Source organism: Epinephelus fuscoguttatus, linkage group LG16 (assembly GCF_011397635.1).
Source record: "Epinephelus fuscoguttatus linkage group LG16, E.fuscoguttatus.final_Chr_v1".
Lineage (NCBI taxonomy): Eukaryota > Metazoa > Chordata > Actinopteri > Perciformes > Serranidae > Epinephelus > Epinephelus fuscoguttatus.
In genome coordinates this window covers 9973034-9994036 of record NC_064767.1, presented here as the reverse complement: position 1 = coordinate 9994036, position 21003 = coordinate 9973034, and the positions used below count along the sequence as shown (strand labels likewise).

Sequence of the window (21003 nt, the reverse complement as noted above, 5' to 3'; positions counted from 1 at the left end):
TGCTAGTAGTAACTGCTTTGACAGTGTTTGGAGAGGAGAAACAACCATGACTCTTCAAATTGACTGTTGAAATCATAAAATGTGTTTTGAGTAAGTGTTTCCATCCAACTCAGTACAATCACTTCCTTTAATTCCAGGTAGAATCAAAGGCAACATTGGAGTTATGCTGTTTCACTCTGACAACAGTGATATATTTCCATTTACAGTTCCTTTGTTACCTTAATGACACCCGCAACACAAAAACCAACAGGAAGGGCCTTTAGAGTCACACTTGGCTGTCTGTACCGCACTGTTTCCTCCTACATCCAAAACCCATTATACCTTGAAAACACGCACAAACAAGAAGCGGCCCAATCAATAAATTCAATCTTCTGCTGCTGCCAGGTGAGACTGACCCGTTAGGCTTGTGGGACTGACACTCAGACACACTGTGCTCCTATGTTCTGTGGTCCTGGAGCATCTTCTTTCTTGTAGACACTAAAAACTAATATCATTTTGGCGAGAAGGCAAAGTTTAGCCACATACACTTTGAGGATGTATGAGCTGAGAAAGAGGAAAGTAAGAGCCGTCACCACAGTGGGCACCAGCGACGTAAATGTGCAGTATCCACAGTTTTCTGTGAAGCTGGTTTATATTGGTGCTTCTTTTCTTTTGAAACACAGACTTTAGACGTGTGTTTAAATGGTACACAGTGCACCATTCAACACATTCTGCTGTTCTACTCATGATCTCCGAAAGTATCTTAAAGGCACAGTTCACCCTAAAATCCAACATACATATTTTGTCTCTTACCTGTAGTGCTATTTATCAATCAAAGAGTTGGAGATATCGGCTGTAGAGATGTCTGCCCTCCCTCTAATATAATGGAACCAGATGGCTTTATGGATTGTGGTGCTCAAAGCCAATGTCAACAGCAATGTCTCTTTCCAGAAATCATGACCCAGTTACACAAGATAATCCACAGACCTTGTTGTAAGCAGTTTCATGCAGGAACTGTTTTCCTTCTACTGAATTACACCCGCAACCCATTTCACTGCACAGGAGGAAGCATGCATCTATAGCCCCGTTTCCATCAAACACTTTCAGTATGGTACCTTTGGAACCAAAGTGGTACCTAGACCCTAGGTCCACTTAGCGTTTCCACCGCAAACAGTACCCTTAAATGTGGGCGGGGTTGTTGTCGCTCACTGCTCCGTCCAGCACTCACTGTATTTCCTCCTCTATCAGTCTGCACCTTGTTTATCGTCCACAGAACGAGGCTGCACGCCGACATTATTTAGAACAAAATAAAACAGGCTGCAGTGAGAGTCTCTCTCCATGGCTTCTCAGGCAAGCTCAGGGGATTAGTGTTGCTGTAGCCCACAGGAACGAGGCTCCACGATGCTTTTTTTTCTCCAGTGATTAGGATATATGCCGGCAGTCGGCCCACTGAATGAAGTTATTTTTTCTCAGACTCCTGCCTGTGAGAGGCAGCAAAACATCCTTTCATTTTATAGTTACACTTTACTAATAAAACTCTCCACAGTATGAGCAGTGGTTACATGAGCCTCAAAACCAGCCACAACTCAGCCCTGAGCAGAGTGACCGTCCTCTATTGACCAATCAGACTGCAGTGTTCACAGCTTCACCTTTTAGTACCAGATCTGTGTGCTAGGTACCCCAACAGAGGGGGGACCAAACATGGGGACGGTACGGAAGGGTTCGATTGGTAAAGGAGTACTGAACTGACCTGTGCGGTGCTGCTCGGGGGAAACAGGGCTTATGGCTAGCTCACCTAGCACCACTGAGCTAGCTAATGTTATAGCTGTGCTGAGGAGAACACCACTGATGTACTGTGATGAGCACGGGTCTCTCATCCATGAGTAGATGCACTCTTTCTTCTGAATGGTGACTCGTTTGGCAGGTGAAGCTCAGTGAGCCGTGAGCCATTTCATGTAGGAAACTGAAGGTCTGTGGATTATCTTGAGTAATCGGGTCATGGTTTCTGGAAAGAGACATTGCTGTTGAGTTCTTCAAATGTATTTTTCACCACTTGAGCACCACAAGCCATCTACAGTAGTTCCATTATACTGGAGAGAATGCAGACATCTCTATGGTCGATATCTCACACTCGGCAACACTTGGCAACTCTACCAAAAAAATAAATCTAGACTGATAAATAGCATTACAGGTAAGAGGCAAAATATGAATTTTCGATTTAGGGATGAACTGTCCTCTTAATGCTGTTGAGACTTGGGTTTGAAAAATCAACAAATATTGCACTGTAGCATAAAAGCTAATTGATTCATCGCGACAATGGCACTCACGAGGTCTCTAAGCTTTTTAACCAGTTGTGTGGTTGACTCATAGTGTTGGGAAGTAATCAAGGTTAATAAACACGTTAGATAATGCATTGTGACTTAATTGGATGTTTTAGTAAAAAATAAGAAACACTAGACTCTGTAATATCAGCTCTCCTCTTTTATTACTTTGCATTTTTCCCCCTTGACCTCTGAAGTCAAGTAATTAGTGGAAAAAAACCAATACAATATATAATACAAATTTGCTAAATGTAGTATGTCCATGGACGTCTGCAAGAAACAGCTTGTGTGTTAGATTTGCTCACAAATCCATTGAAGATTTCATAGAAGAAGAAAATAGCACACCTCTCCATCACTCTTTTATCACCATTTTGTGCACTGTGTTTCATGTCACCATTTCATTTGACTGTCTGAATGCAGAGCGCCCTATTTCATTGATGCAAAAATTACAGTCATGGACGACTGCAGGCGTCAGTGATGACGCTGAATGATGATTCACAGGAATCAGAAATTGCAGTTTACTGCCCACTATATTGTATTACATGTATATATGGAGCATTGAAGGAGTGAGGCAAGGACAGATTTCTGACAAAGCCATGGTTACGTGAGCACTGACCTCTGATCCTTCAGATCACCCTGACAACTATTGGCTACGGCGACAAGACTCCGCAGACGTGGACAGGACGGTTATTATCGGCCGGTTTTGCTCTGCTGGGGATCTCCTTCTTCGCTCTGCCAGCTGTGAGTCAAATACAAACACACAATACAACACCACTGATTTCATTTATTTCCTCAAAGCTCCAGAAAGCTAATGCTAACAGGAGCAGGGACCATGTTATATCATTGGGGAAATTTCTACAAGTTTAAAACTCTGCGTGTGTTTGTGTGTGTGTGTGTGTGTGTTCAGGGCATCCTCGGGTCAGGTTTTGCCCTGAAGGTGCAGGAGCAGCATCGACAGAAGCACTTTGAAAAGAGGAGGAACCCAGCTGCGAGCCTCATCCAGGTAGACACACACACACACACACAGCAAACACATGAGTCTCTGTTGCAGCAGCTGAGGACCAGTGTGAATGCAATACAAAGCATGTTTTTACATGAATGTGTGTGTGTGTCCTGTCTCATAGCTTCTCACTGTGTCTCTGTGTCTGAATAGAGGCATGAGTGTGTGTGTGTGTGTGTGTGTGTGTCCACTCTTTAAACTCTGGTGAGTGTGCTAGAAATATATTGAAGTGTGTGTACGGGTAGTTTCACCGTCTCTCATCCTATCAGAGTAAAGGTGTTTCATTAAGAGTGTACTTAATACAAGTGTGTAAGAGTGTGTGTCTGTGTGTGTGTTTTGCCCATCTCTGGGCTGTCGGGGTGTGCAGCCGATGATGACTAAGGGTGTGTGAGGCACGCCACCGTCTCTCAGGTCCAACAGCAACACACACACTGCTGGGATTTATGAGCCGTTTCCATGGCGATCAGTCCCTGGGTAGATGCTCCTCCAAGCCGTCAGTCATTGTAATAGACAAGACCAGCTGTATTACTTTCTAATGAACAATAAATATCTGCTGTGGAGTGTGTGTGCGATTGTACGTGTGTGTTTCTCTGTGTTTCCACGTGTGTTTTAGAGTGTTTGTTTCTGTGTGTGTGTGTGTGTGTGTGTGTGTGTGTGTGTGTGTGTGTGTGTGTGTGTGTTCTGTCCTCCTCTGTATGAACTACCTTGACCTACTTTTAGGAGTTTATCCATCAGATAGAGTGCCTGCTATGGTGTTATCTTTTGTCCTTAAGGAAAATCCAAATTTGTACAGTCTGAGCCTCATTGTTTTATCTCAGGTCATCACTTCTATCAATTATGATAATATAAAAAATGTTATTGTCAAAAACGCAGGGATATAGTATGTTGTGTAGCAGCTGTCAGACACAGCTTTAGCAAAATATTCTTGGGGCCAGCAACACGAGCAATCAAGTCCAAAACACTGCAATTAACCCAGTTTTCGAAACTGCATATTTGGAAGTTCAACTTTATTTTGTCCCTGGAGGGCAATCTGTTGTACAGCAAGCAAAAACACATAAAAAGGCACACAAGAATGTACATACATAACAATCAGGGGGAGGTGGGGGGGGGGGGGCAAATACATGAATTATTAGCAGCAACTGAAATGAACAAGGGTAAGAAAAGGAAAGCATAAATAAACCTGAAAATCTAAACTGTTACCCAAACCGTCTGTTGTTGAGGATTACACCCAAGTCCTAATGAAGGGTGAATGTAGGCGGAATATGGCCTCAATATCCCATAATGCATTGTGTCAATTGTTTAAGCAAAGACCTATCACATGATGAAAGTCACTACAGAGTGTAAATAATGGAAGTCATCAACTTCACTACTTGTTTGAATACCATAGGTGTGGGCTCGAGTCACATGACTTGGACTTGAATCAGACTCAAGTCACAAATTTGATGAATTAAGATTCTACTTGACCATATCGAAAAACGCTTGCAACTGGGCTTGGACTTACATGACTTCAGTTGGACTTGAGCACTTTTGACTTGAAAATACTTGATATTGTCCCCCAGGCCCATCTAGAAAGAGAAAGTTTTAAACATTTTTCCAATATGAGATGAGTTAAATAATACAAGACAGGACAAACACAAAAACTTCATTCTGTTCTGGTACTGGTTATAAGTGCTACATGGCATAAACATACAGTGTCAATACTACTTCTCCAACAAACTTGTTTTAACACAAAAAGCCAACACATTTTTAGAAGCATTCACAATTTTTGTAAAATCAATATATGTAACCGGTGGACTCCAGTGTTGTCTGCACTGTGTTTATATAAAGAGGCCCAGACTGTGGATATCTTTGGAGGCGATCTACGTTTATACCTGACAACTCTGACAGCAAGAGGTGAAAACAAAATCCTCCGTCAACTACAACAATATACATGTAATTCAAGCCCCTATTCAAATGAAGTGAATGAACAAAACACATTTTGTGTAATTATAATACTTACTAATATAAACGTACATTCGCCTTTGTTACGCATATTACTTCCGTATAACTGATCCTGTTATATATATATATATATATATACATATATATATACAGTACAGGCCAAAAGTTTGGACACACCTTCTCATTCAATGCGTTTTCTTTATTTTCATGACTATTTACATTGTAGATTCTCACTGAAGGCATCAAAACTATGAATCAACACATGTGGAGTTATGTACTTAACAAAAAAAGGTGAAATAACTGAAAACATGTTTTATATTCTAGTTTCTTCAAAATAGCCACCCTTTGCTCTGATTACTGCTTTGCACACTCTTGGCATTCTCTCCATGAGCTTCAAGAGGTAGTCACCTGAAATGGTTTTCCAACAGTCTTGAAGGAGTTCCCAGAGGTGTTTAGCACTTGTTGGCCCCTTTGCCTTCACTCTGCGGTCCAGCTCACCCCAAACCATCTCGATTGGGTTCAGGTCCGGTGACTGTGGAGGCCAGGTCATCTGCCGCAGCACTCCATCACTCTCCTTCTTGGTCAAATAGCCCTTGCACAGCCTGGAGGTGTGTTTGGGGTCATTGTCCTGTTGAAAAATAAATGATCGTCCAACTAAACGCAAACCGGATGGGATGGCGTGTCACTGCAGGATGCTGTGGTAGCCATGCTGGTTCAGTGTGCCTTCAATTTTCAATAAATCCCCAACAGTGTCACCAGCAAAACACCCCCACACCATCACACCTCCTCCTCCATGCTTCACAGTGGGAACCAGGCATGTGGAATCCATCCGTTCACCTTTTCTGCGTCTCACAAAGACACGGCGGTTGGAACCAAAGATCTCAAATTTGGACTCATCAGACCAAAGCACAGATTTCCACTGGTCTAATGTCCATTCCTTGTGTTTCTTGGCCCAAACAAATCTCTTCTGCTTGTTGCCTCTCCTTAGCAGTGGTTTCCTAGCAGCTATTTGACCATGAAGGCCTGATTGGCGCAGTCTCCTCTTAACAGTTGTTCTAGAGATGGGTCTGCTGCTAGAACTCTGTGTGGCATTCATCTGGTCTCTGATCTGAGCTGCTGTTAACTTGCGATTTCTGAGGCTGGTGACTCGGATGAACTTATCCTCAGAAGCAGAGGTGACTCTTGGTCTTCCTTTCTTGGGTCGGTCCTCATGTGTGCCAGTTTCGTTGTAGCGCTTGATGGTTTTTGCGACTCCACTTGGGGACACATTTAAAGTTTTTGCAATTTTCCGGACTGACTGACCTTCATTTCTTAAAGTAATGATGGCCACTCGTTTTTCTTTAGTTAGCTGATTGGTTCTTGCCATAATATGAATTTTAACAGTTGTCCAATAGGGCTGTCGGCTGTGTATTAACCTGACTTCTGCACAACACAACTGATGGTCCCAACCCCATTGATAAAGCAAGAAATTCCACTAATTAACCCTGATAAGGCACACCTGTGAAGTGGAAACCATTTCAGGTGACTACCTCTTGAAGCTCATGGAGAGAATGCCAAGAGTGTGCAAAGCAGTAATCAGAGCAAAGGGTGGCTATTTTGAAGAAACTAGAATATAAAACATGTTTTCAGTTATTTCACCTTTTTTTGTTAAGTACATAACTCCACATGTGTTGATTCATAGTTTTGATGCCTTCAGTGAGAATCTACAATGTAAATAGTCATGAAAATAAAGAAAACACATTGAATGAGAAGGTGTGTCCAAACTTTTGGCCTGTACTGTATATATATATATATATATATATATATATATATTATTAATCTGCTGATAAATTGCCATTCCAGTTAGTGAGGAGCACATTTTGACTTGCTAAGGACTCAAGACTCAAAGTTTAGGACTTGGGATTTGAATTACGACTTGTCAGTCTTGACATGGGACTTGAGTACAAAGATTTGAGACTTATTTGTGACTTGCAAAACAATGACTTGCTCCCACCAATGGTATGTTGTCATTTACGGGATGCTACAGTAAATGGAGATTACAGGGATGTGCGTACAATTTTACCGTAACTTCCTAGTTATACATCATGTGTTTCAGTGAAGCATCAAACTGACCCTACAACACTTACCTTAGTAATCATAGACAGTGTAGAAGAAGTGGATGTAGCCACCGGGATGTCACCCATTGGTTTGTGGACTACTGTTTAAAGCCTTGAGTTTTTCATTATGGCCATCGCCATTCTGAAGTTTCGGAGGCAGAAGTGGCCATATTTGGAAGAGAGGGTTGAAATGGGGAGATTACGCATTGTTACGCCTTTATCCTGATCGATTGGTGGCGACTTGGCATTGTCTATTTCACCCTAAACTGGACCATAATTTACAAAATGACCACCATGATGTATTGAAGAGGCCTTAAAACTAACAATTTAGACCATAAACTCAATAGAAAAATACTTACTGTCAGTTTCTCATCAACTTCAATATAATTGCACTTTTCTTGCAACCAGTGGAGTCGCCCCCTCCTGGCCATTAAATAGAATGCGGGTTTGAGGTGCTTTCTGCATTGACATCACTCTTTAAACCCAGTGGTTACATGCACTTCATTTATACAGTCCATGTCAGTGCGTCAGGCAGCATTATAAAACAGTGGTTTATTAAAGAGGACAGTAGTGTACATTTGTTTTTGTTTCACTTCCAAATAAGTGGTGTAGAAGACGTGGGTAAAGTGGGCATTTGTTAAAACCCCTCTGATTGTCTCACCGTGTGTTGCTGCAGATCTCAGTTTAAAATCAGTGAGATATTTTCTTACATATTCATGTGAATAATGAATGAAATCTAAACATGGTTTTCCCTGTTAGAAACACCCATCATTTGCTACGCTTGACAAAGACCAGTTGGAGCCCAATTGATCCTAAATAACCCACTAAGGGAGCAATTAATCCTGCGTGTGTTGATCTTGTTTCTGTTTTATTGGCTTTGTATCAAGCACCTGGTCACTGTCTGTTGTCTGCCAAGCTTATAACATTTTCCTCAGCAGGTAAAAGGAAACTTGGAAGCGCCTTTGATGTGTTAAATATGTTGATGACATTCTGCCCGTCACTTCACTCCCCCATCACACGCAGCTCTCTCTGCTTTGAACCACTGTGTGTTGTGTGTGTGTGTGTGTCTCTCAGTGTGCAGGGCAGGATATTACCACTGTCTTCAGCCTCGGCAGCCGGTCAATTCAAAATTTCACCTGCTATAAATATTTACCTACCAACTGTATTTTTAGAGCAAAATTGAATCTCCAAATGACTTCAAAGTAGTCTCTGGAGTAGCGTAAGTACCAACAGCTAAAATTGACCAACATTTGGCAAGTAGCCGGTGTTAATTTCCCACCCTGTCTGTGTTAAGTGTGACTTTCCAGTCATGTCACAAATCTTGTAACCACACCTGGTGCCATTGCAGAGGTTCAGTCGGCTGCAAGTTAATAATGATTCAAAACAAAAAGGAAACGACCTGTTAAAATAAATGTAGTGGATGTAGGTCATTTCTGAAGAATCGGGTACATTTGTTTCCACATGAGGGTCAACATGACATGCAGCCCGAAATTTATGACCTGCAGACTGTACTCAATGACAAACGTGTGAACACTTCCGTATATGCAGACACCCATAAACAGAATGGTGCGTGTCCATGTTTTAAATTACATTTACGTAACTTTAGCTGGAGTCAAAACCTCTAACTGCAGTTGCATCTTGACTAATAGCAAAAGTCTGGTGAACACAACATGTCCGTAGATGTTCTGTTTGCTCAATCTAACCCATCCGTCACAGCCATGATTTAACTTTCGAACAGGCATGGAACATTAGTCTTAACCCAAGTGCCAGAAAAATGTTTCAGCACTGTGATTAAAGTACATTTAGGTTTAGGCACAAAACCACTTTGTTATAGTTGGGTAAAGATCATGTATTCGTTTAAAATTCCGAATTTTAGGGGCACAATTTAGGCAAGACAAGCAGCGATGTCTTAGTAAAAAACAGCTGCTTTTCATACCACGATGCCCGCCAGTGGGTTGCTACAAAACACCCACGTCTGGAGCATAAATCCACCGTCTTTTCCACCTTCTGATGACAAAGTCAGCTCACAACACTTTAGAATAGAAGTAAGAAATTTCGCAATTTTAGCCTATTTGGAGTTTGCAAACACGTATAATGCCAACACCTTTTTCTGGCGACTGGGCTGGTGACTGGCTCTGACTGGTGTTAAATGTTACCTAAGGGTGCTTTCAGACCTAGAATTGTCTTGCTTTGGTCCGAATCAGGGACTAATTTTGTTATAAAGTTACATAATTGTCTAGAGTTGGCTCGAGGCGCGGCTTCAACTAGAAAACAATGTTTTGATGCATTGGTTGTGAATGAACCGCCCTTAGGGGGCAAACGAACTTGAGTTTGATTGAACGAAACCAAATGGGGCAGGTGTGAAAGCACCCTGAGATGGATGGAGACTGGACCTCCAATATGGCTGCCAGCTAGTTACATCCTCTGAAACGCTCTGTGTATGCTACATGTTCTTTTTTCCTCACTGTGTTTGAGCCATTGTGTCATCTGTGTCATGTCTATGTGTTTGTGTGTGTGTGTGTGTGTGTGTGTGTACGTCTGAATGTGTGTCTTGTCCATCTTTGCTCCCTCCCCACACTCAGGCGGCTTGGCGTCTGTACTCCACCGACGGTGCTCGTCCCTACCTCAGAGCCACCTGGCACCACTACCAAAGCGCCCTTCCCCCCCTCAGGCATGTATCCCCACCACCACCAGCACCACCACCAGCGGCACCACCATCACCGCCTCTCACCTCCCTCCAACAACCCCCAAACACAATGCATCAACACTACCCCAAAAAACTAATCGGCTTTTTCTTTTTTTCCCTCCTCACCTTCCTTTTCTCACTTCCTACCCAACTTATATGTTCCCTCCCTCGCCCCATTTTTCCTCCCACACTTTATCCTTTTAATTGTTTCATTTATCATTATTTTATTTATCCTGTCAACTCTGCACGTAGTGTGTCTGGCGTAGTTATGCTGCTGATGAGAACTCGGTTTCCATTGCTACCTGGAAGCCTCATTTGAAGGCGTTGCATACCTGCAGCCCCGCCAAGTAGGTAACAACTTACAGACTTACAAACATGGCCGCTGCTGCTCAGCCCCTTCTCCTCATCTCTTCTCCATCATCTTCATCTGCTTTTCTCCATCAGTGTAGCTTTGACTCTTTTTCCACTGTGTGACTCAGCAGATATTCTGTCATCAGTGTACCTGTAGAAACCTTTTTTTCTCCAATCTGGGATGGTTTGCTTTGTGCGCATGATCTTTAACACCCTGTACACATTCAGACAGTTAAAGGTCTTTTTAGTGGCACACTGGAAGTTCTATAAATGTTTATTGTTGAAAATGCCACACATGTCAGTGAAGTTCTTACAAACAGATGTGCAGACCGAGGCCAATTCGACAGTAGTGTTTTTTCAATTCACTTTTGGCAGTTTAAGTTTAGTAGTTCAGTAACAATTGTGTTGCCCAACCCATTTGTCAGAAGAAAAATGTTGGCATTGTACGTTTCTACAAACCCCGAGTACATTGCATCTTTATGTTCGTTAACATGTGGTTAGGTTTAGGCACAAAAAGTTATGGTTCGGAAAAGATCACGTTTTGGCCTAAAATATCCACTATCACAAGAGGAAATGCAGTGATCGCTCGGTAGAAAACAACCGCTTTTTGTAGTAGTGTCCTTGGTGGAAAAACAGTGACGGGCCAGGAAAAAACACCCATGTATAAAGCCCAAAAAGCTGCTGGAAAAACAAAAACAGGTTGTTGAAACACAGTTGTTTTTGTTATTTGTTGGCGCTGAACAGTAGTCTGCAGCTTGGCAGGCACCTCACCACGGTGTCATGCCATCCACCAACTACTAAACCTCCAGATGATGCGATACGATATATGATATGTTACAGTATATGATACAGTACGATGTGATATGATATGATAGCCGAAATGATACGATATATGATATGATGTGATATGATATGATAGACGATATGGTACGATATACGATATGATACATTATACGATATGATATGATGTGATATGATACGATAGACAAATTATACGATATACAATACAATATACGATACAATACGATGTGATGTGATATGATGCAATAGACGATATAATACAATATACAATATGATACATTATACAATATGATACGATGTGATATGATACGATATGATACAGTATACAATATAATATGATGTGATATGATACGATAGACAAAATTATACAATATACAATCCAATATACAATACGATACAATATACGATACAATACGATGTGATGTGATATGATACAATAGACGATATAATACAATATACAATATGATACATTATACGATATGATACGATGTGATATGATACGATGGACGATATGATATGATATGATACGATAGACAAAATTATACGATATACAATACAATATACGATACAATACGATGTGATGTGATATGATACAATAGATGATATAATACAATATAAAATATGATACATTATACGATATAATATTATGTGATATGATACAATAGACAAAATTATACAATATACAATACAATATACGATATGATACAATATACAATATACAATACAATACGATGTGATATGATATAATAGGCGATATGATACAATGTACGATATATTATGGTGTGGTACGATTAGATACACGATACGATATATGATATACAATATGATATGGTACGGTACGATACAATACGATCAAATATGTTACAATATACGATATACTATGATATGGCACAACATACAACAAGATATACAATATGATATGATATGATCTCGTACGATTTGATTGATACGATGTGATGCGATGTGATATATTCAATATGATACGATATATAATACAATACAGTGTATTTCTGGTGACTGGGCTGGTGTTACTCTACATTTTTGGAGAGTGAACAATTAGGCAAATTACCATTCCTGCTTTCACACACCACATATACCTTTTTGATATTCGTGTCTATCTTCCAGCTAGCGCTCAGCTGTACTGTGCATGGCCATAGCTTGCATGTGCTTGCAAATAATTAACCCCATTGAATTAAAGTTTCTTTCTTTTTGTTTCCTTTTTGGCTTGATGCCTCCCATATCCAATAGTGGAAAAATCTGTATCGTGCTATTTTTAATCTGCTGGAATACTGATTTCTTTCCCCTTTGTCTCCTCCTTTTTATCCCACTAACCCTTGAAGGAAAGAGCAGGGCGAGACTACTTACAGGTTTGTACGACTCTCAGCTCACTCCTCCAAAGACACAAACACGAACACTCAACATGTGATGTAATAATAATTCAATAATATGCCTAATGTGTTTTTCATTGCTGTGATATCTGCTGTAATCTGGTTTGTGGGCTTGTTTCGTCTATTTTTTTGGTTCATTCATCAGATTTCCAGATTGGGTCCCTCAGGTCTCTTCGCCAATAAATGATGAACTGATTGCTTAGTGACATTTACCCGGTAATAGTGAATGATTAGTGGATTAATTGAAGATTGTGTCCGCCATCAAAGGGTTGTGACATAGTGGTTTGGTGCTCGGTTTATTGATTTATTGATTCAGTGAATGACTAAACCCTTATTTTACCCTTTAGAACAAATTCACCCTGACTGGAGAAAATCCAGGCAGTTATTTTGACTTATGCTGATGTTGTTGTGTTTTTAACCAGTATGACCTGGACCTGCAGTGCTATGGTATAGAATATAAAGGGACTAGCATATGCATAGTGGAAAGTCAAGACATAGTTTGGACCTTTTTAAAGTGGGGTTGTATAAGGTACTTATCCATAGTCAGTGTATTACATACAGTAGATGTCTGTTGGCAGGCCCCCAGTTTGGAGAAGCAGACAAGAGTACAGACACAGACGCTCAGCAATGAACTGCTGTGGACTTAGGCAGCAGCAAAACATATTTTAACCACCTAAAAACTTCAACATCGCTTTAACTGTATGCTATATTTAGAATATAGTGATAGGGATTATGATTCCAGAGGATCTTAAGGATCTATGTACAATAAATTATAATAATAAAATGGTTAAGATGGACATAATTTTTACAACCATGGGGAGAGAAAACTCTAACACTTTTTGGAAAGATCTCTCAGGTAAATTCTCTTGTCGTGTCACAATTTACTTATCTTTTTATGTCACTTCATATTTTGAATATTTTTAATATTTTACCGTCAGACAGAGGTTTCTGATTCGGAAATGAAGCTGTTATATCCTCCTGAGGCCCTGTGTCCTCATACGTGGACACCACATTTTGGATTTACTTGACCTTATACTTCATTCTACTTAACTCAGACCTATTGTCCTCGTTCATGGACACTTTTTGTGCCATCTATTGGTATTAAGAGCACAATACACTAACCCCTGTAAAAACAAGATGGCAGCCATTTCTGCCAAATCAGTCCTGACACATCTCACATTTTATGGTTGACTCATTTTAGGACACTGGGACTTTATTGTTGTCTTGTTTGAGGACATTGGGACTTAAATGTTGTTGACAATGTTGAGTTTTTAATACTTATTGGGTCGTACTGATCCCAAATAGCTAGGAGAAGTTAAAAATGCATTACAAACAAAAGTTTGAGTTTCAGGAGGATATCTGTCTCTTCAAAGCCAGACTCCATTGAGAAAAACACTAATTTAACATCACTGAACACAGGAGCTGCTGGTCTACTGCTGCCTCGATCAGTCACATGGTTTGTGTTATTTTGTGTGTTATTGTTGTGTTTAAAAAGGGTTAGTTGGATTCAGTCACACAATAACACACAAACTAACCAGTTGAGGCAAAGAGGGGGTCAGCAACTCTTGTGTCCAGCGAGGTAAAATTACTCTTTTTGTCAATGGAGTCTGGTGAGAGAATAGATGGGGAACTGAAGCTGTAAACAGCCTGTCCGATTAAATGGTAAAGCAATAAAATTTAAATTGATGTTTTTTTAGGTGGCAAAAATGCATTTTGCTGCTGCCCCCTGTCCGCAGCAGTACGTTGCTTATAGCTTCTGTGACAGTACTCCTGCCTGCTTCCCCAAACTGGAGGCACGCCGACTGACATCTCCTGCATGTAACACACTGCCTATTGATTATTGGCCCGTACAACTCCACTTAAAAGAATCCAAACTACCCCTTTAAGCAAAAACAAGTTGACGTGTTAAAAAATATAAAACACTCAAAACATTTGAGTGACACAGTATCTACACTCTTTCAGGCGCTCTCTGAAAACATAGTCATTGATTTGTGTTGAATTGAAAAACAGAAAGCCAGGAAGAGATGCAGTGATAGAGACACGTGTTTTTACATCATACACAGGTAGACTGAAGCTACACAGCAAATACAGTACTATAAGAGTTACAGTAGCTCATGCGAAGGTACAACTGCCGCCTTTCCTCTGCTTTCTTTGTTTTATAGTCCTATCTCACTTTTCCAACTGTTTCTATACATCTCCATCGCTGTCCTTATCTCTGCTCCTCATTTCACTACTGTTTCGCTCTCTGCACTTGACTCTCAGGCAGGGAACGTGATGGGCTCCTCTGGCTTTGTTGAGTGTATGAGTGTGTGTGCGCACACGCCTTCAAAGACAGGAGTCTGTACCATGTCTGTACCATGACGCACTTTTTCCATTGGGATGGTATTTATATAACTCATCAAACACAGTCTAGGAGAGACAGAGTGAAGTTGAAAAAAAGGGGGGGAGGAGGAGAGGAGGGGGGAGATAGGGGATTTCAGAGAGGGGAAAAAGACAGAGAGAGATTTGTGAGTTTAATTATGCTAGTATAGTTTTTACAGTGCAGCGCTTCTTTGGCAACATTTGGGAGCCTTATATTGAGCCAGCAGCTTCTTAGGCATTTAAACTGAAGACAGCGCCACACACACACACACACACACACACACACATAAAGAAAATGAGTTTATACTCTCAGTCAAACACACAAACAAATGTGCTTCTCATCCTCAAACACAACAACATTTAATTAGGCTTTGTTGCATCCATAGCAACATTCATCCCCCAGAAATCTCTCGGTTTAAAGGGCTGCGTTTAATTACGCTTTCCTTTCTTAGAAACTTTTGTTACAATGAGCCCAATTTGCACTTGTGAAATCATAATTATGAACCCTTTTATGACGCTATTTCTTTTCTGTAACGTCCCCTCCGCGGAGAGAACACACAGCACTGTGTTATTAGTGGTTTTACAGACTGTCGGCTGCTCGGCGGCGGTAGGTGCCGTGGTAAACGGCTGGTGGTTTTCGTTTAAGCAGACTTGTAAACACCAGCAGTAGTAAACATTCGGCGCACCACAAAGTGCTAGCAGCGGACATCATGCTGAGCGCATGAGTGCTGGGTATTGGCAGAGAGAGGCAACATGAAATAAAGGCTAATGGGGCTTTAATCTGGAGTTTATGTGTATAGGCAGGTGTGTTTGTGCATGTGTGCCTCCTGGTACGGTCCATTCAAGTAATTCAGACTTTTTCTTTAAAGTGTATCTCTGACTATTTTCAACCTGGACATGATTTCTCATCATGTGTGTTCAAACCTGCTTTTCTCGCCCCCCTTATGGGAAAATAAAAAAAAGGTTTATTCCAGACTATGCTGCACTTGTGTGTGTTTGTAAAAGAGCTGTTTAGAAGACAGCACTGTTCAAATAACAGCATTCACACCAAACTAAGCAAACCAGACACTCTGGCAAAAGCACCGAACTTCGTGAACGCAGCCTGATTTTTAGAGGCTATTTTAACACAACACTGCTGGCACACAGGCAGCCGTTCAGTAAATTTCTTCACCACATGTCACAGAACAATCATTGTGTTGACTTTGAAGGTGATTTCGAGAGCCAAACCCAGGAAAGTCGATGTGAGGAGTTTCTCACTGAAGCATCTGGTGAGAGTTTGGTCGGATTGGTCGAGAAAAACAGAGTCCAGGTTGTTAATGTTGAGAGTTGTGCTTTAAAACCAGCTCTAGCTTTCACTACTATGATGTGTGCCATGAAATCACATCAAAATGAGGGACCTCAGGTGGGTTTGCCTTCCTCTGCCTCTCTGTTTACCCACTCGCATCCTTTCCTGGTGTATGTCCTCTGCCCTCTCTCTGTGTATTTGCTTTACATTGATATTGACAGCAGAGAATTTCTCTTCTTCTTCCTCTTTTAATCTCCTTCCTCCTTTATCTGTCCATTCCTTCCTCCATCTCCCTCCTTCGCTCTAGTAAGGGTCTAAGTAATGGGAGGCTCTTCAGAAGGTACACTCGGAAGTATAGGAGGTACCTGCAGTACTACCCAGCATCCTCTCTGTCCTGCCCTTAGCTCAGTATTCTGTGGGAATGACTGACTAATAGCATGGAGGAGAAACTTACATCTTAGCTCCCTCCTTGATCCCTTTTATCCAACGAAGGACTGAGGCGACCAATGCTGCCTGCTGCCTGTCGAATGCAAACAAGTCTTTGTTACCATGTGCCAAATTAAAGGGGAATTCCACCCAAACTGATCTTTACACTGCAAGAGTAGACAGGGTTTTAAATGTAAGGTGTAAGTTTTTGACATAAAGGAAAAGTGCACCAGATTTTACTGCCTAACAAACTGCATGTAGAGCTCTTAACACCCTGAAAACTAGGCATCATGGGATGTTGCTTGCCATGATTCTTCATAATTTCTAATTTAAAATCCCTATGCAAAAGAAAATGTGAGTCAGTTTTCTCAATAAGGTAAAACTCAGAGTAATAAGTTGAACAAAACAATTAATTCCCCTTTACTTTATATATTTTTTAAAACTGAGTCCAGCCACATGAATATCTTTTGATTAATTCATATTCTTTAATTTTTAAATGTTACAGTCCCATTAGTTGAAAAGATAAAATGGTTTTATGACAATTTAACAAAAAGGAATGGAAATAAAATGAGTAATTCACGGGGCTGGACCCACTTCACCTTAATGTTCAACTGAAACCACATATCCGCTCTGTAAATCACTCGTCCGGTGCTGAAACCAGTTTTACATAGTTTATTTTCAAAGGACTACCATTCCTGTATCCGTCTGGAGATCTTATTTCGATACAGCCAATACAATCTTACTTGACGCAGTAATATCAGCGTTCTGTCACAGGCAGAGCAGACGTCACACTGAACCCGAGAGCAGTCTGCTACACAACACAAGAACAACAACCCACATTAGCTTTACTGCTGAAGTCTCATTTTTATCTAACACAGAAACATGCATCTTATCCAGCACAGTAGTTTGCTGAAAAAACAAGCAAGCAAACATTCACCAGGTAAAAGTGTGCTAATTGCTTGCCTAGTTTTTAGGCGAGATAGCTAATAAACTGCTCAGCTGCAGCACTTTATCCCCCTGAGACCCTGTGTCCTCGTATGAGGACATCGTATTTTGGGTTTACTTGACTTTATACTTCAGTCTGCTTAGCTTAGACTTGTGGTCCTCATGCGTGGACACTCCTTGTGCCATCGAGTGGTAGTAAGAGCACAATACACTAATCCATGTAGAAACAAGATGGCAGCCATCTCTGCCAAGTCAGTCTGCAGCCAATCTGGAAATCCATCGGTTCAAAAAAAAAAACAAACCAACAAAAAAATGATTTTTTTTTCTTCCTTTACCTCTGGAGGCACTGCCCATAGTTTTTCGACTAAAGGAAGTGCAGGCACCTCGGGGATCGCTCAACCCCTTCACTTCCGGGGGTGCCCCCAGGGAATCGCGTCGTTGTTTACAAATACTTCCAGGTAGAAAACCAGCAGAGTTTTGATATATACATACATATATATATGTATCACATTTTTCATGTCACTATATCACCGTTTAGACTAATCTGATGTTTGTAAAGTGTATAAACACAGTGATTGAACAAACATTACTATTTCTGTGTGCACGTTTTGTAATTAATAACATGGTTATCGTAGATTAGCTGGGCTAACCGTTAGCTGTTAGCCCCATTAGCGGTGTCTGTAGCAACTCAGTAACTTAATAAACAGTCCGTGAATAAAATATTTTTTCCAGCGGATATCTTAGTTACAACATGATTGAGCTAGCAAACCAGTTTTGTGTTGCTATGTGTGGTATTTATTCAGTTTTGGGGAAATTACGATGTCTAGAAAGCATCAGTGGCTGCAGCTGACAGGGACAGCTAACAGCACCAAAGCTAACATCAGGATGTCATCTGTTAAAAGTCTCCCGTTGTCAGATACGACATGAAACTACTCCAGTTAGCTCAATCATGTTGTAACTAAGACATCCACTGGAAAAAAAAAATGTTCACGTTGACAAGACGGCGTTTTGGGTGGAGCGGTCGCCATGGACGCGGAGCTTGCTGTTTCTGTAGGTACACATTTCCTGGGGACACCTGCAAGTCTCGGCCCCGCCCCCTCCATTGTGATTGGCTAAATGCAGCATTGTTCAAACTCAAAGCCGCACCCCCCTCTGTAGTCGTCTTTTGCACAGGGCCGCCGACAGATTCTACAATGTAAATTGCCGAATCTGTCTTGAGAGATTAGTCTGCAGCTGATCCAGACACAAAAGAGGACAAGGTCCAAAACCTGATCACATTTAATGATTGAAACTTCTTTTTTTATGATTAATAATGTTTGTAGTTTGATATGGCAACAAAGTTGACCAAGTTTAGCAACAGTGAAGAGCTAAGACACTGTTAATTAGGAAGTACTCGTTGTTGACAATGTTTCTTTTTTTTATACTTATCACATCCTACTGATCCTAAATAGCTAGAAGAAATTAAAAATGCAAACCAAACAAAAGTCGGGGTCTCAGGAGATCAAACAGCACCAGGGCAGTACTAGTTTAAAATGTGCCTGTTCAGAACAGGCACATTGCTTGGCCTCCAGTTTTGCTGCTTGCAGCTTTTTCGAGAACCTCTCATCCAAACAATTGCACACGTGACACTGTGCTTCCTATGGCCCTCAGCAGTACACATGCCATGACATAGTTATAGTTGTATACCCCAGCAATGCTAGAGCATGTGCGCCATTTAGGTGCAAAAGCTCATGTAAGAACCACTTATGCACATTTTTATATTTGGTAAAGACGTCTGTGTTGATAGTGCCGTATAGGTTCTGATTATATTTAAGTTTACACAACAGTTTCTGTGTATTTTGAGTACTGTATATAAGTGAACTATACTAAGGCTATGTTTAGATTTACTTTATTCCTGTGTGAGATTACAGGCAGAAGTTATTTACGCCAGGGATGGTGCCTTAAGCCAGTTTAGTGCGCATAACAAAACGGGGTTGTTGACAACGTTGTGCGAAGTCGGTGTTGGTTTGGATCTTAATGAGTTTTTGACCGTGTTATGCAGTGTTTAAGTGTATAATAAGGAGGAACATGAGTCAAAACCGAGACACCTCGCAGACTAGGTGACCTAGGAACTTTAGTACGATGGCACAGCCACTATAGCTCACACGAACATTTTGTGGCCTTCAGAAGAGTCAAAGCCCGGCTATTTTGGAGAACAAAAGCTACATTGCTGATGCTTAAAATTTTGAGTTTGCTAAAATCTCTGGTCTCCCTGGTCTTTATTTCTTCATCTGCTCTTGAATGTACAGTAGTGAGTCATGGAGAGCACTGTACTTGTGGCGGTATTAACACTCCACTTATAAATATGTCCTGTAGATCTCAAGAGCTGGCACTCAACACTACACTTCCTTGATTCCACAGCAATGCAGCCACAGTGGTCATCAACACGCCGCCTGACCATTGTCATCTCTCGTTCCCTGCCAGAGCCTAGCCTGCAACATCTGTCAATCAAACAGACACCAACACGCCCCTCCAGCCAGCTGAGACTAAAAGGATCATTTCTGATATTTCCTCAAAGACCTTTTATTCCTCCTTTTGATATTAAAAAATGATTAATAATTAAAAACATGTTTTTTGATGACAAACAGGGATAACTAAATGTGATTTCAGTTGGACCTTAAATATCTCCCAACAAAACATGATAATTGTGCACATTTCAGTGTACGGCTGTAGGTTTTGCAGCTTTTCCTTATTTTACTGCATGCCTCCTGCATCACTGCTGCACTTCTCTTTACAGTCATGTCAGCCCTCAGAGATAGAAAGAATAGTGATAGATAAAGATCTGTTCTGCTCTCCACTGTTTCTAATACTTATTTCTGCCTTGAACATTGGTGAATATTGTCATGAAGTGTTGGATAAGGTTCCCACACAAGTCTGGGAAAGTGAGGAAAAAAATGCACAGGCCCAGGTTTGGGAAATTATGGTGAATCAACTTCCCAAAGTCTTTAGAAGTTTTCTGAATGTGCAAGCAAAAAACAACTTCTGTTAAAGAGATTAAAGCAGATTAAAACGCTGAAATTCAGGTGAGACACTGAGGTTTGGAAACTGTGAAATTATGGCATGGAAAATGTGTTGGAACCCTGCATCTCTCTCTGCTGCATCGCATGCTTGTATATTTGCCTTAGCAACATTATAGTTTACTGCAGTGAGTCCCATTAATTTAGCACTTTCTGCATCCCCACCAGCCCCTGCAAGGTTACTACAGAGATCAACATCATAAATGCATTTCATTCTCCAGTGGCTGATGGTATTTTAATTGTTTAAACTGGGAAAAAGAAGTGATAGAGGAATACAGTGTTAAAAATAAGAGTAATGGTATGGTCTTAATAATGATATAATAGTATTCAAAAGATAGATTTTAAAGTTACTTTATGTAGCATATTT

At 40.9% G+C, this 21003-nt stretch overlaps 1 protein-coding gene across 3 annotated transcripts in view; it reads left to right on the top strand.

Annotated features, from left to right (window-relative positions):
* kcnq5a (potassium voltage-gated channel, KQT-like subfamily, member 5a) overlaps positions 1–21003 on the top strand; it is a 158287-nt gene that overhangs the window by 115032 nt on the left and 22252 nt on the right. For 2 of the 3 annotated variants that reach the window (XM_049600053.1, XM_049600054.1), the window contains exons 6-9: positions 2931–3041; positions 3208–3303; positions 10276–10370; positions 12516–12542. In XM_049600053.1, the coding sequence (XP_049456010.1) occupies positions 2931–3041; positions 3208–3303; positions 10276–10370; positions 12516–12542 (329 nt within the window). Of the gene's footprint in view, positions 1–2930; positions 3042–3207; positions 3304–9919; positions 10009–10275; positions 10371–12515; positions 12543–21003 lie in introns of all 3 variants that reach the window. The other variant, XM_049600055.1, reaches the window with a different exon arrangement.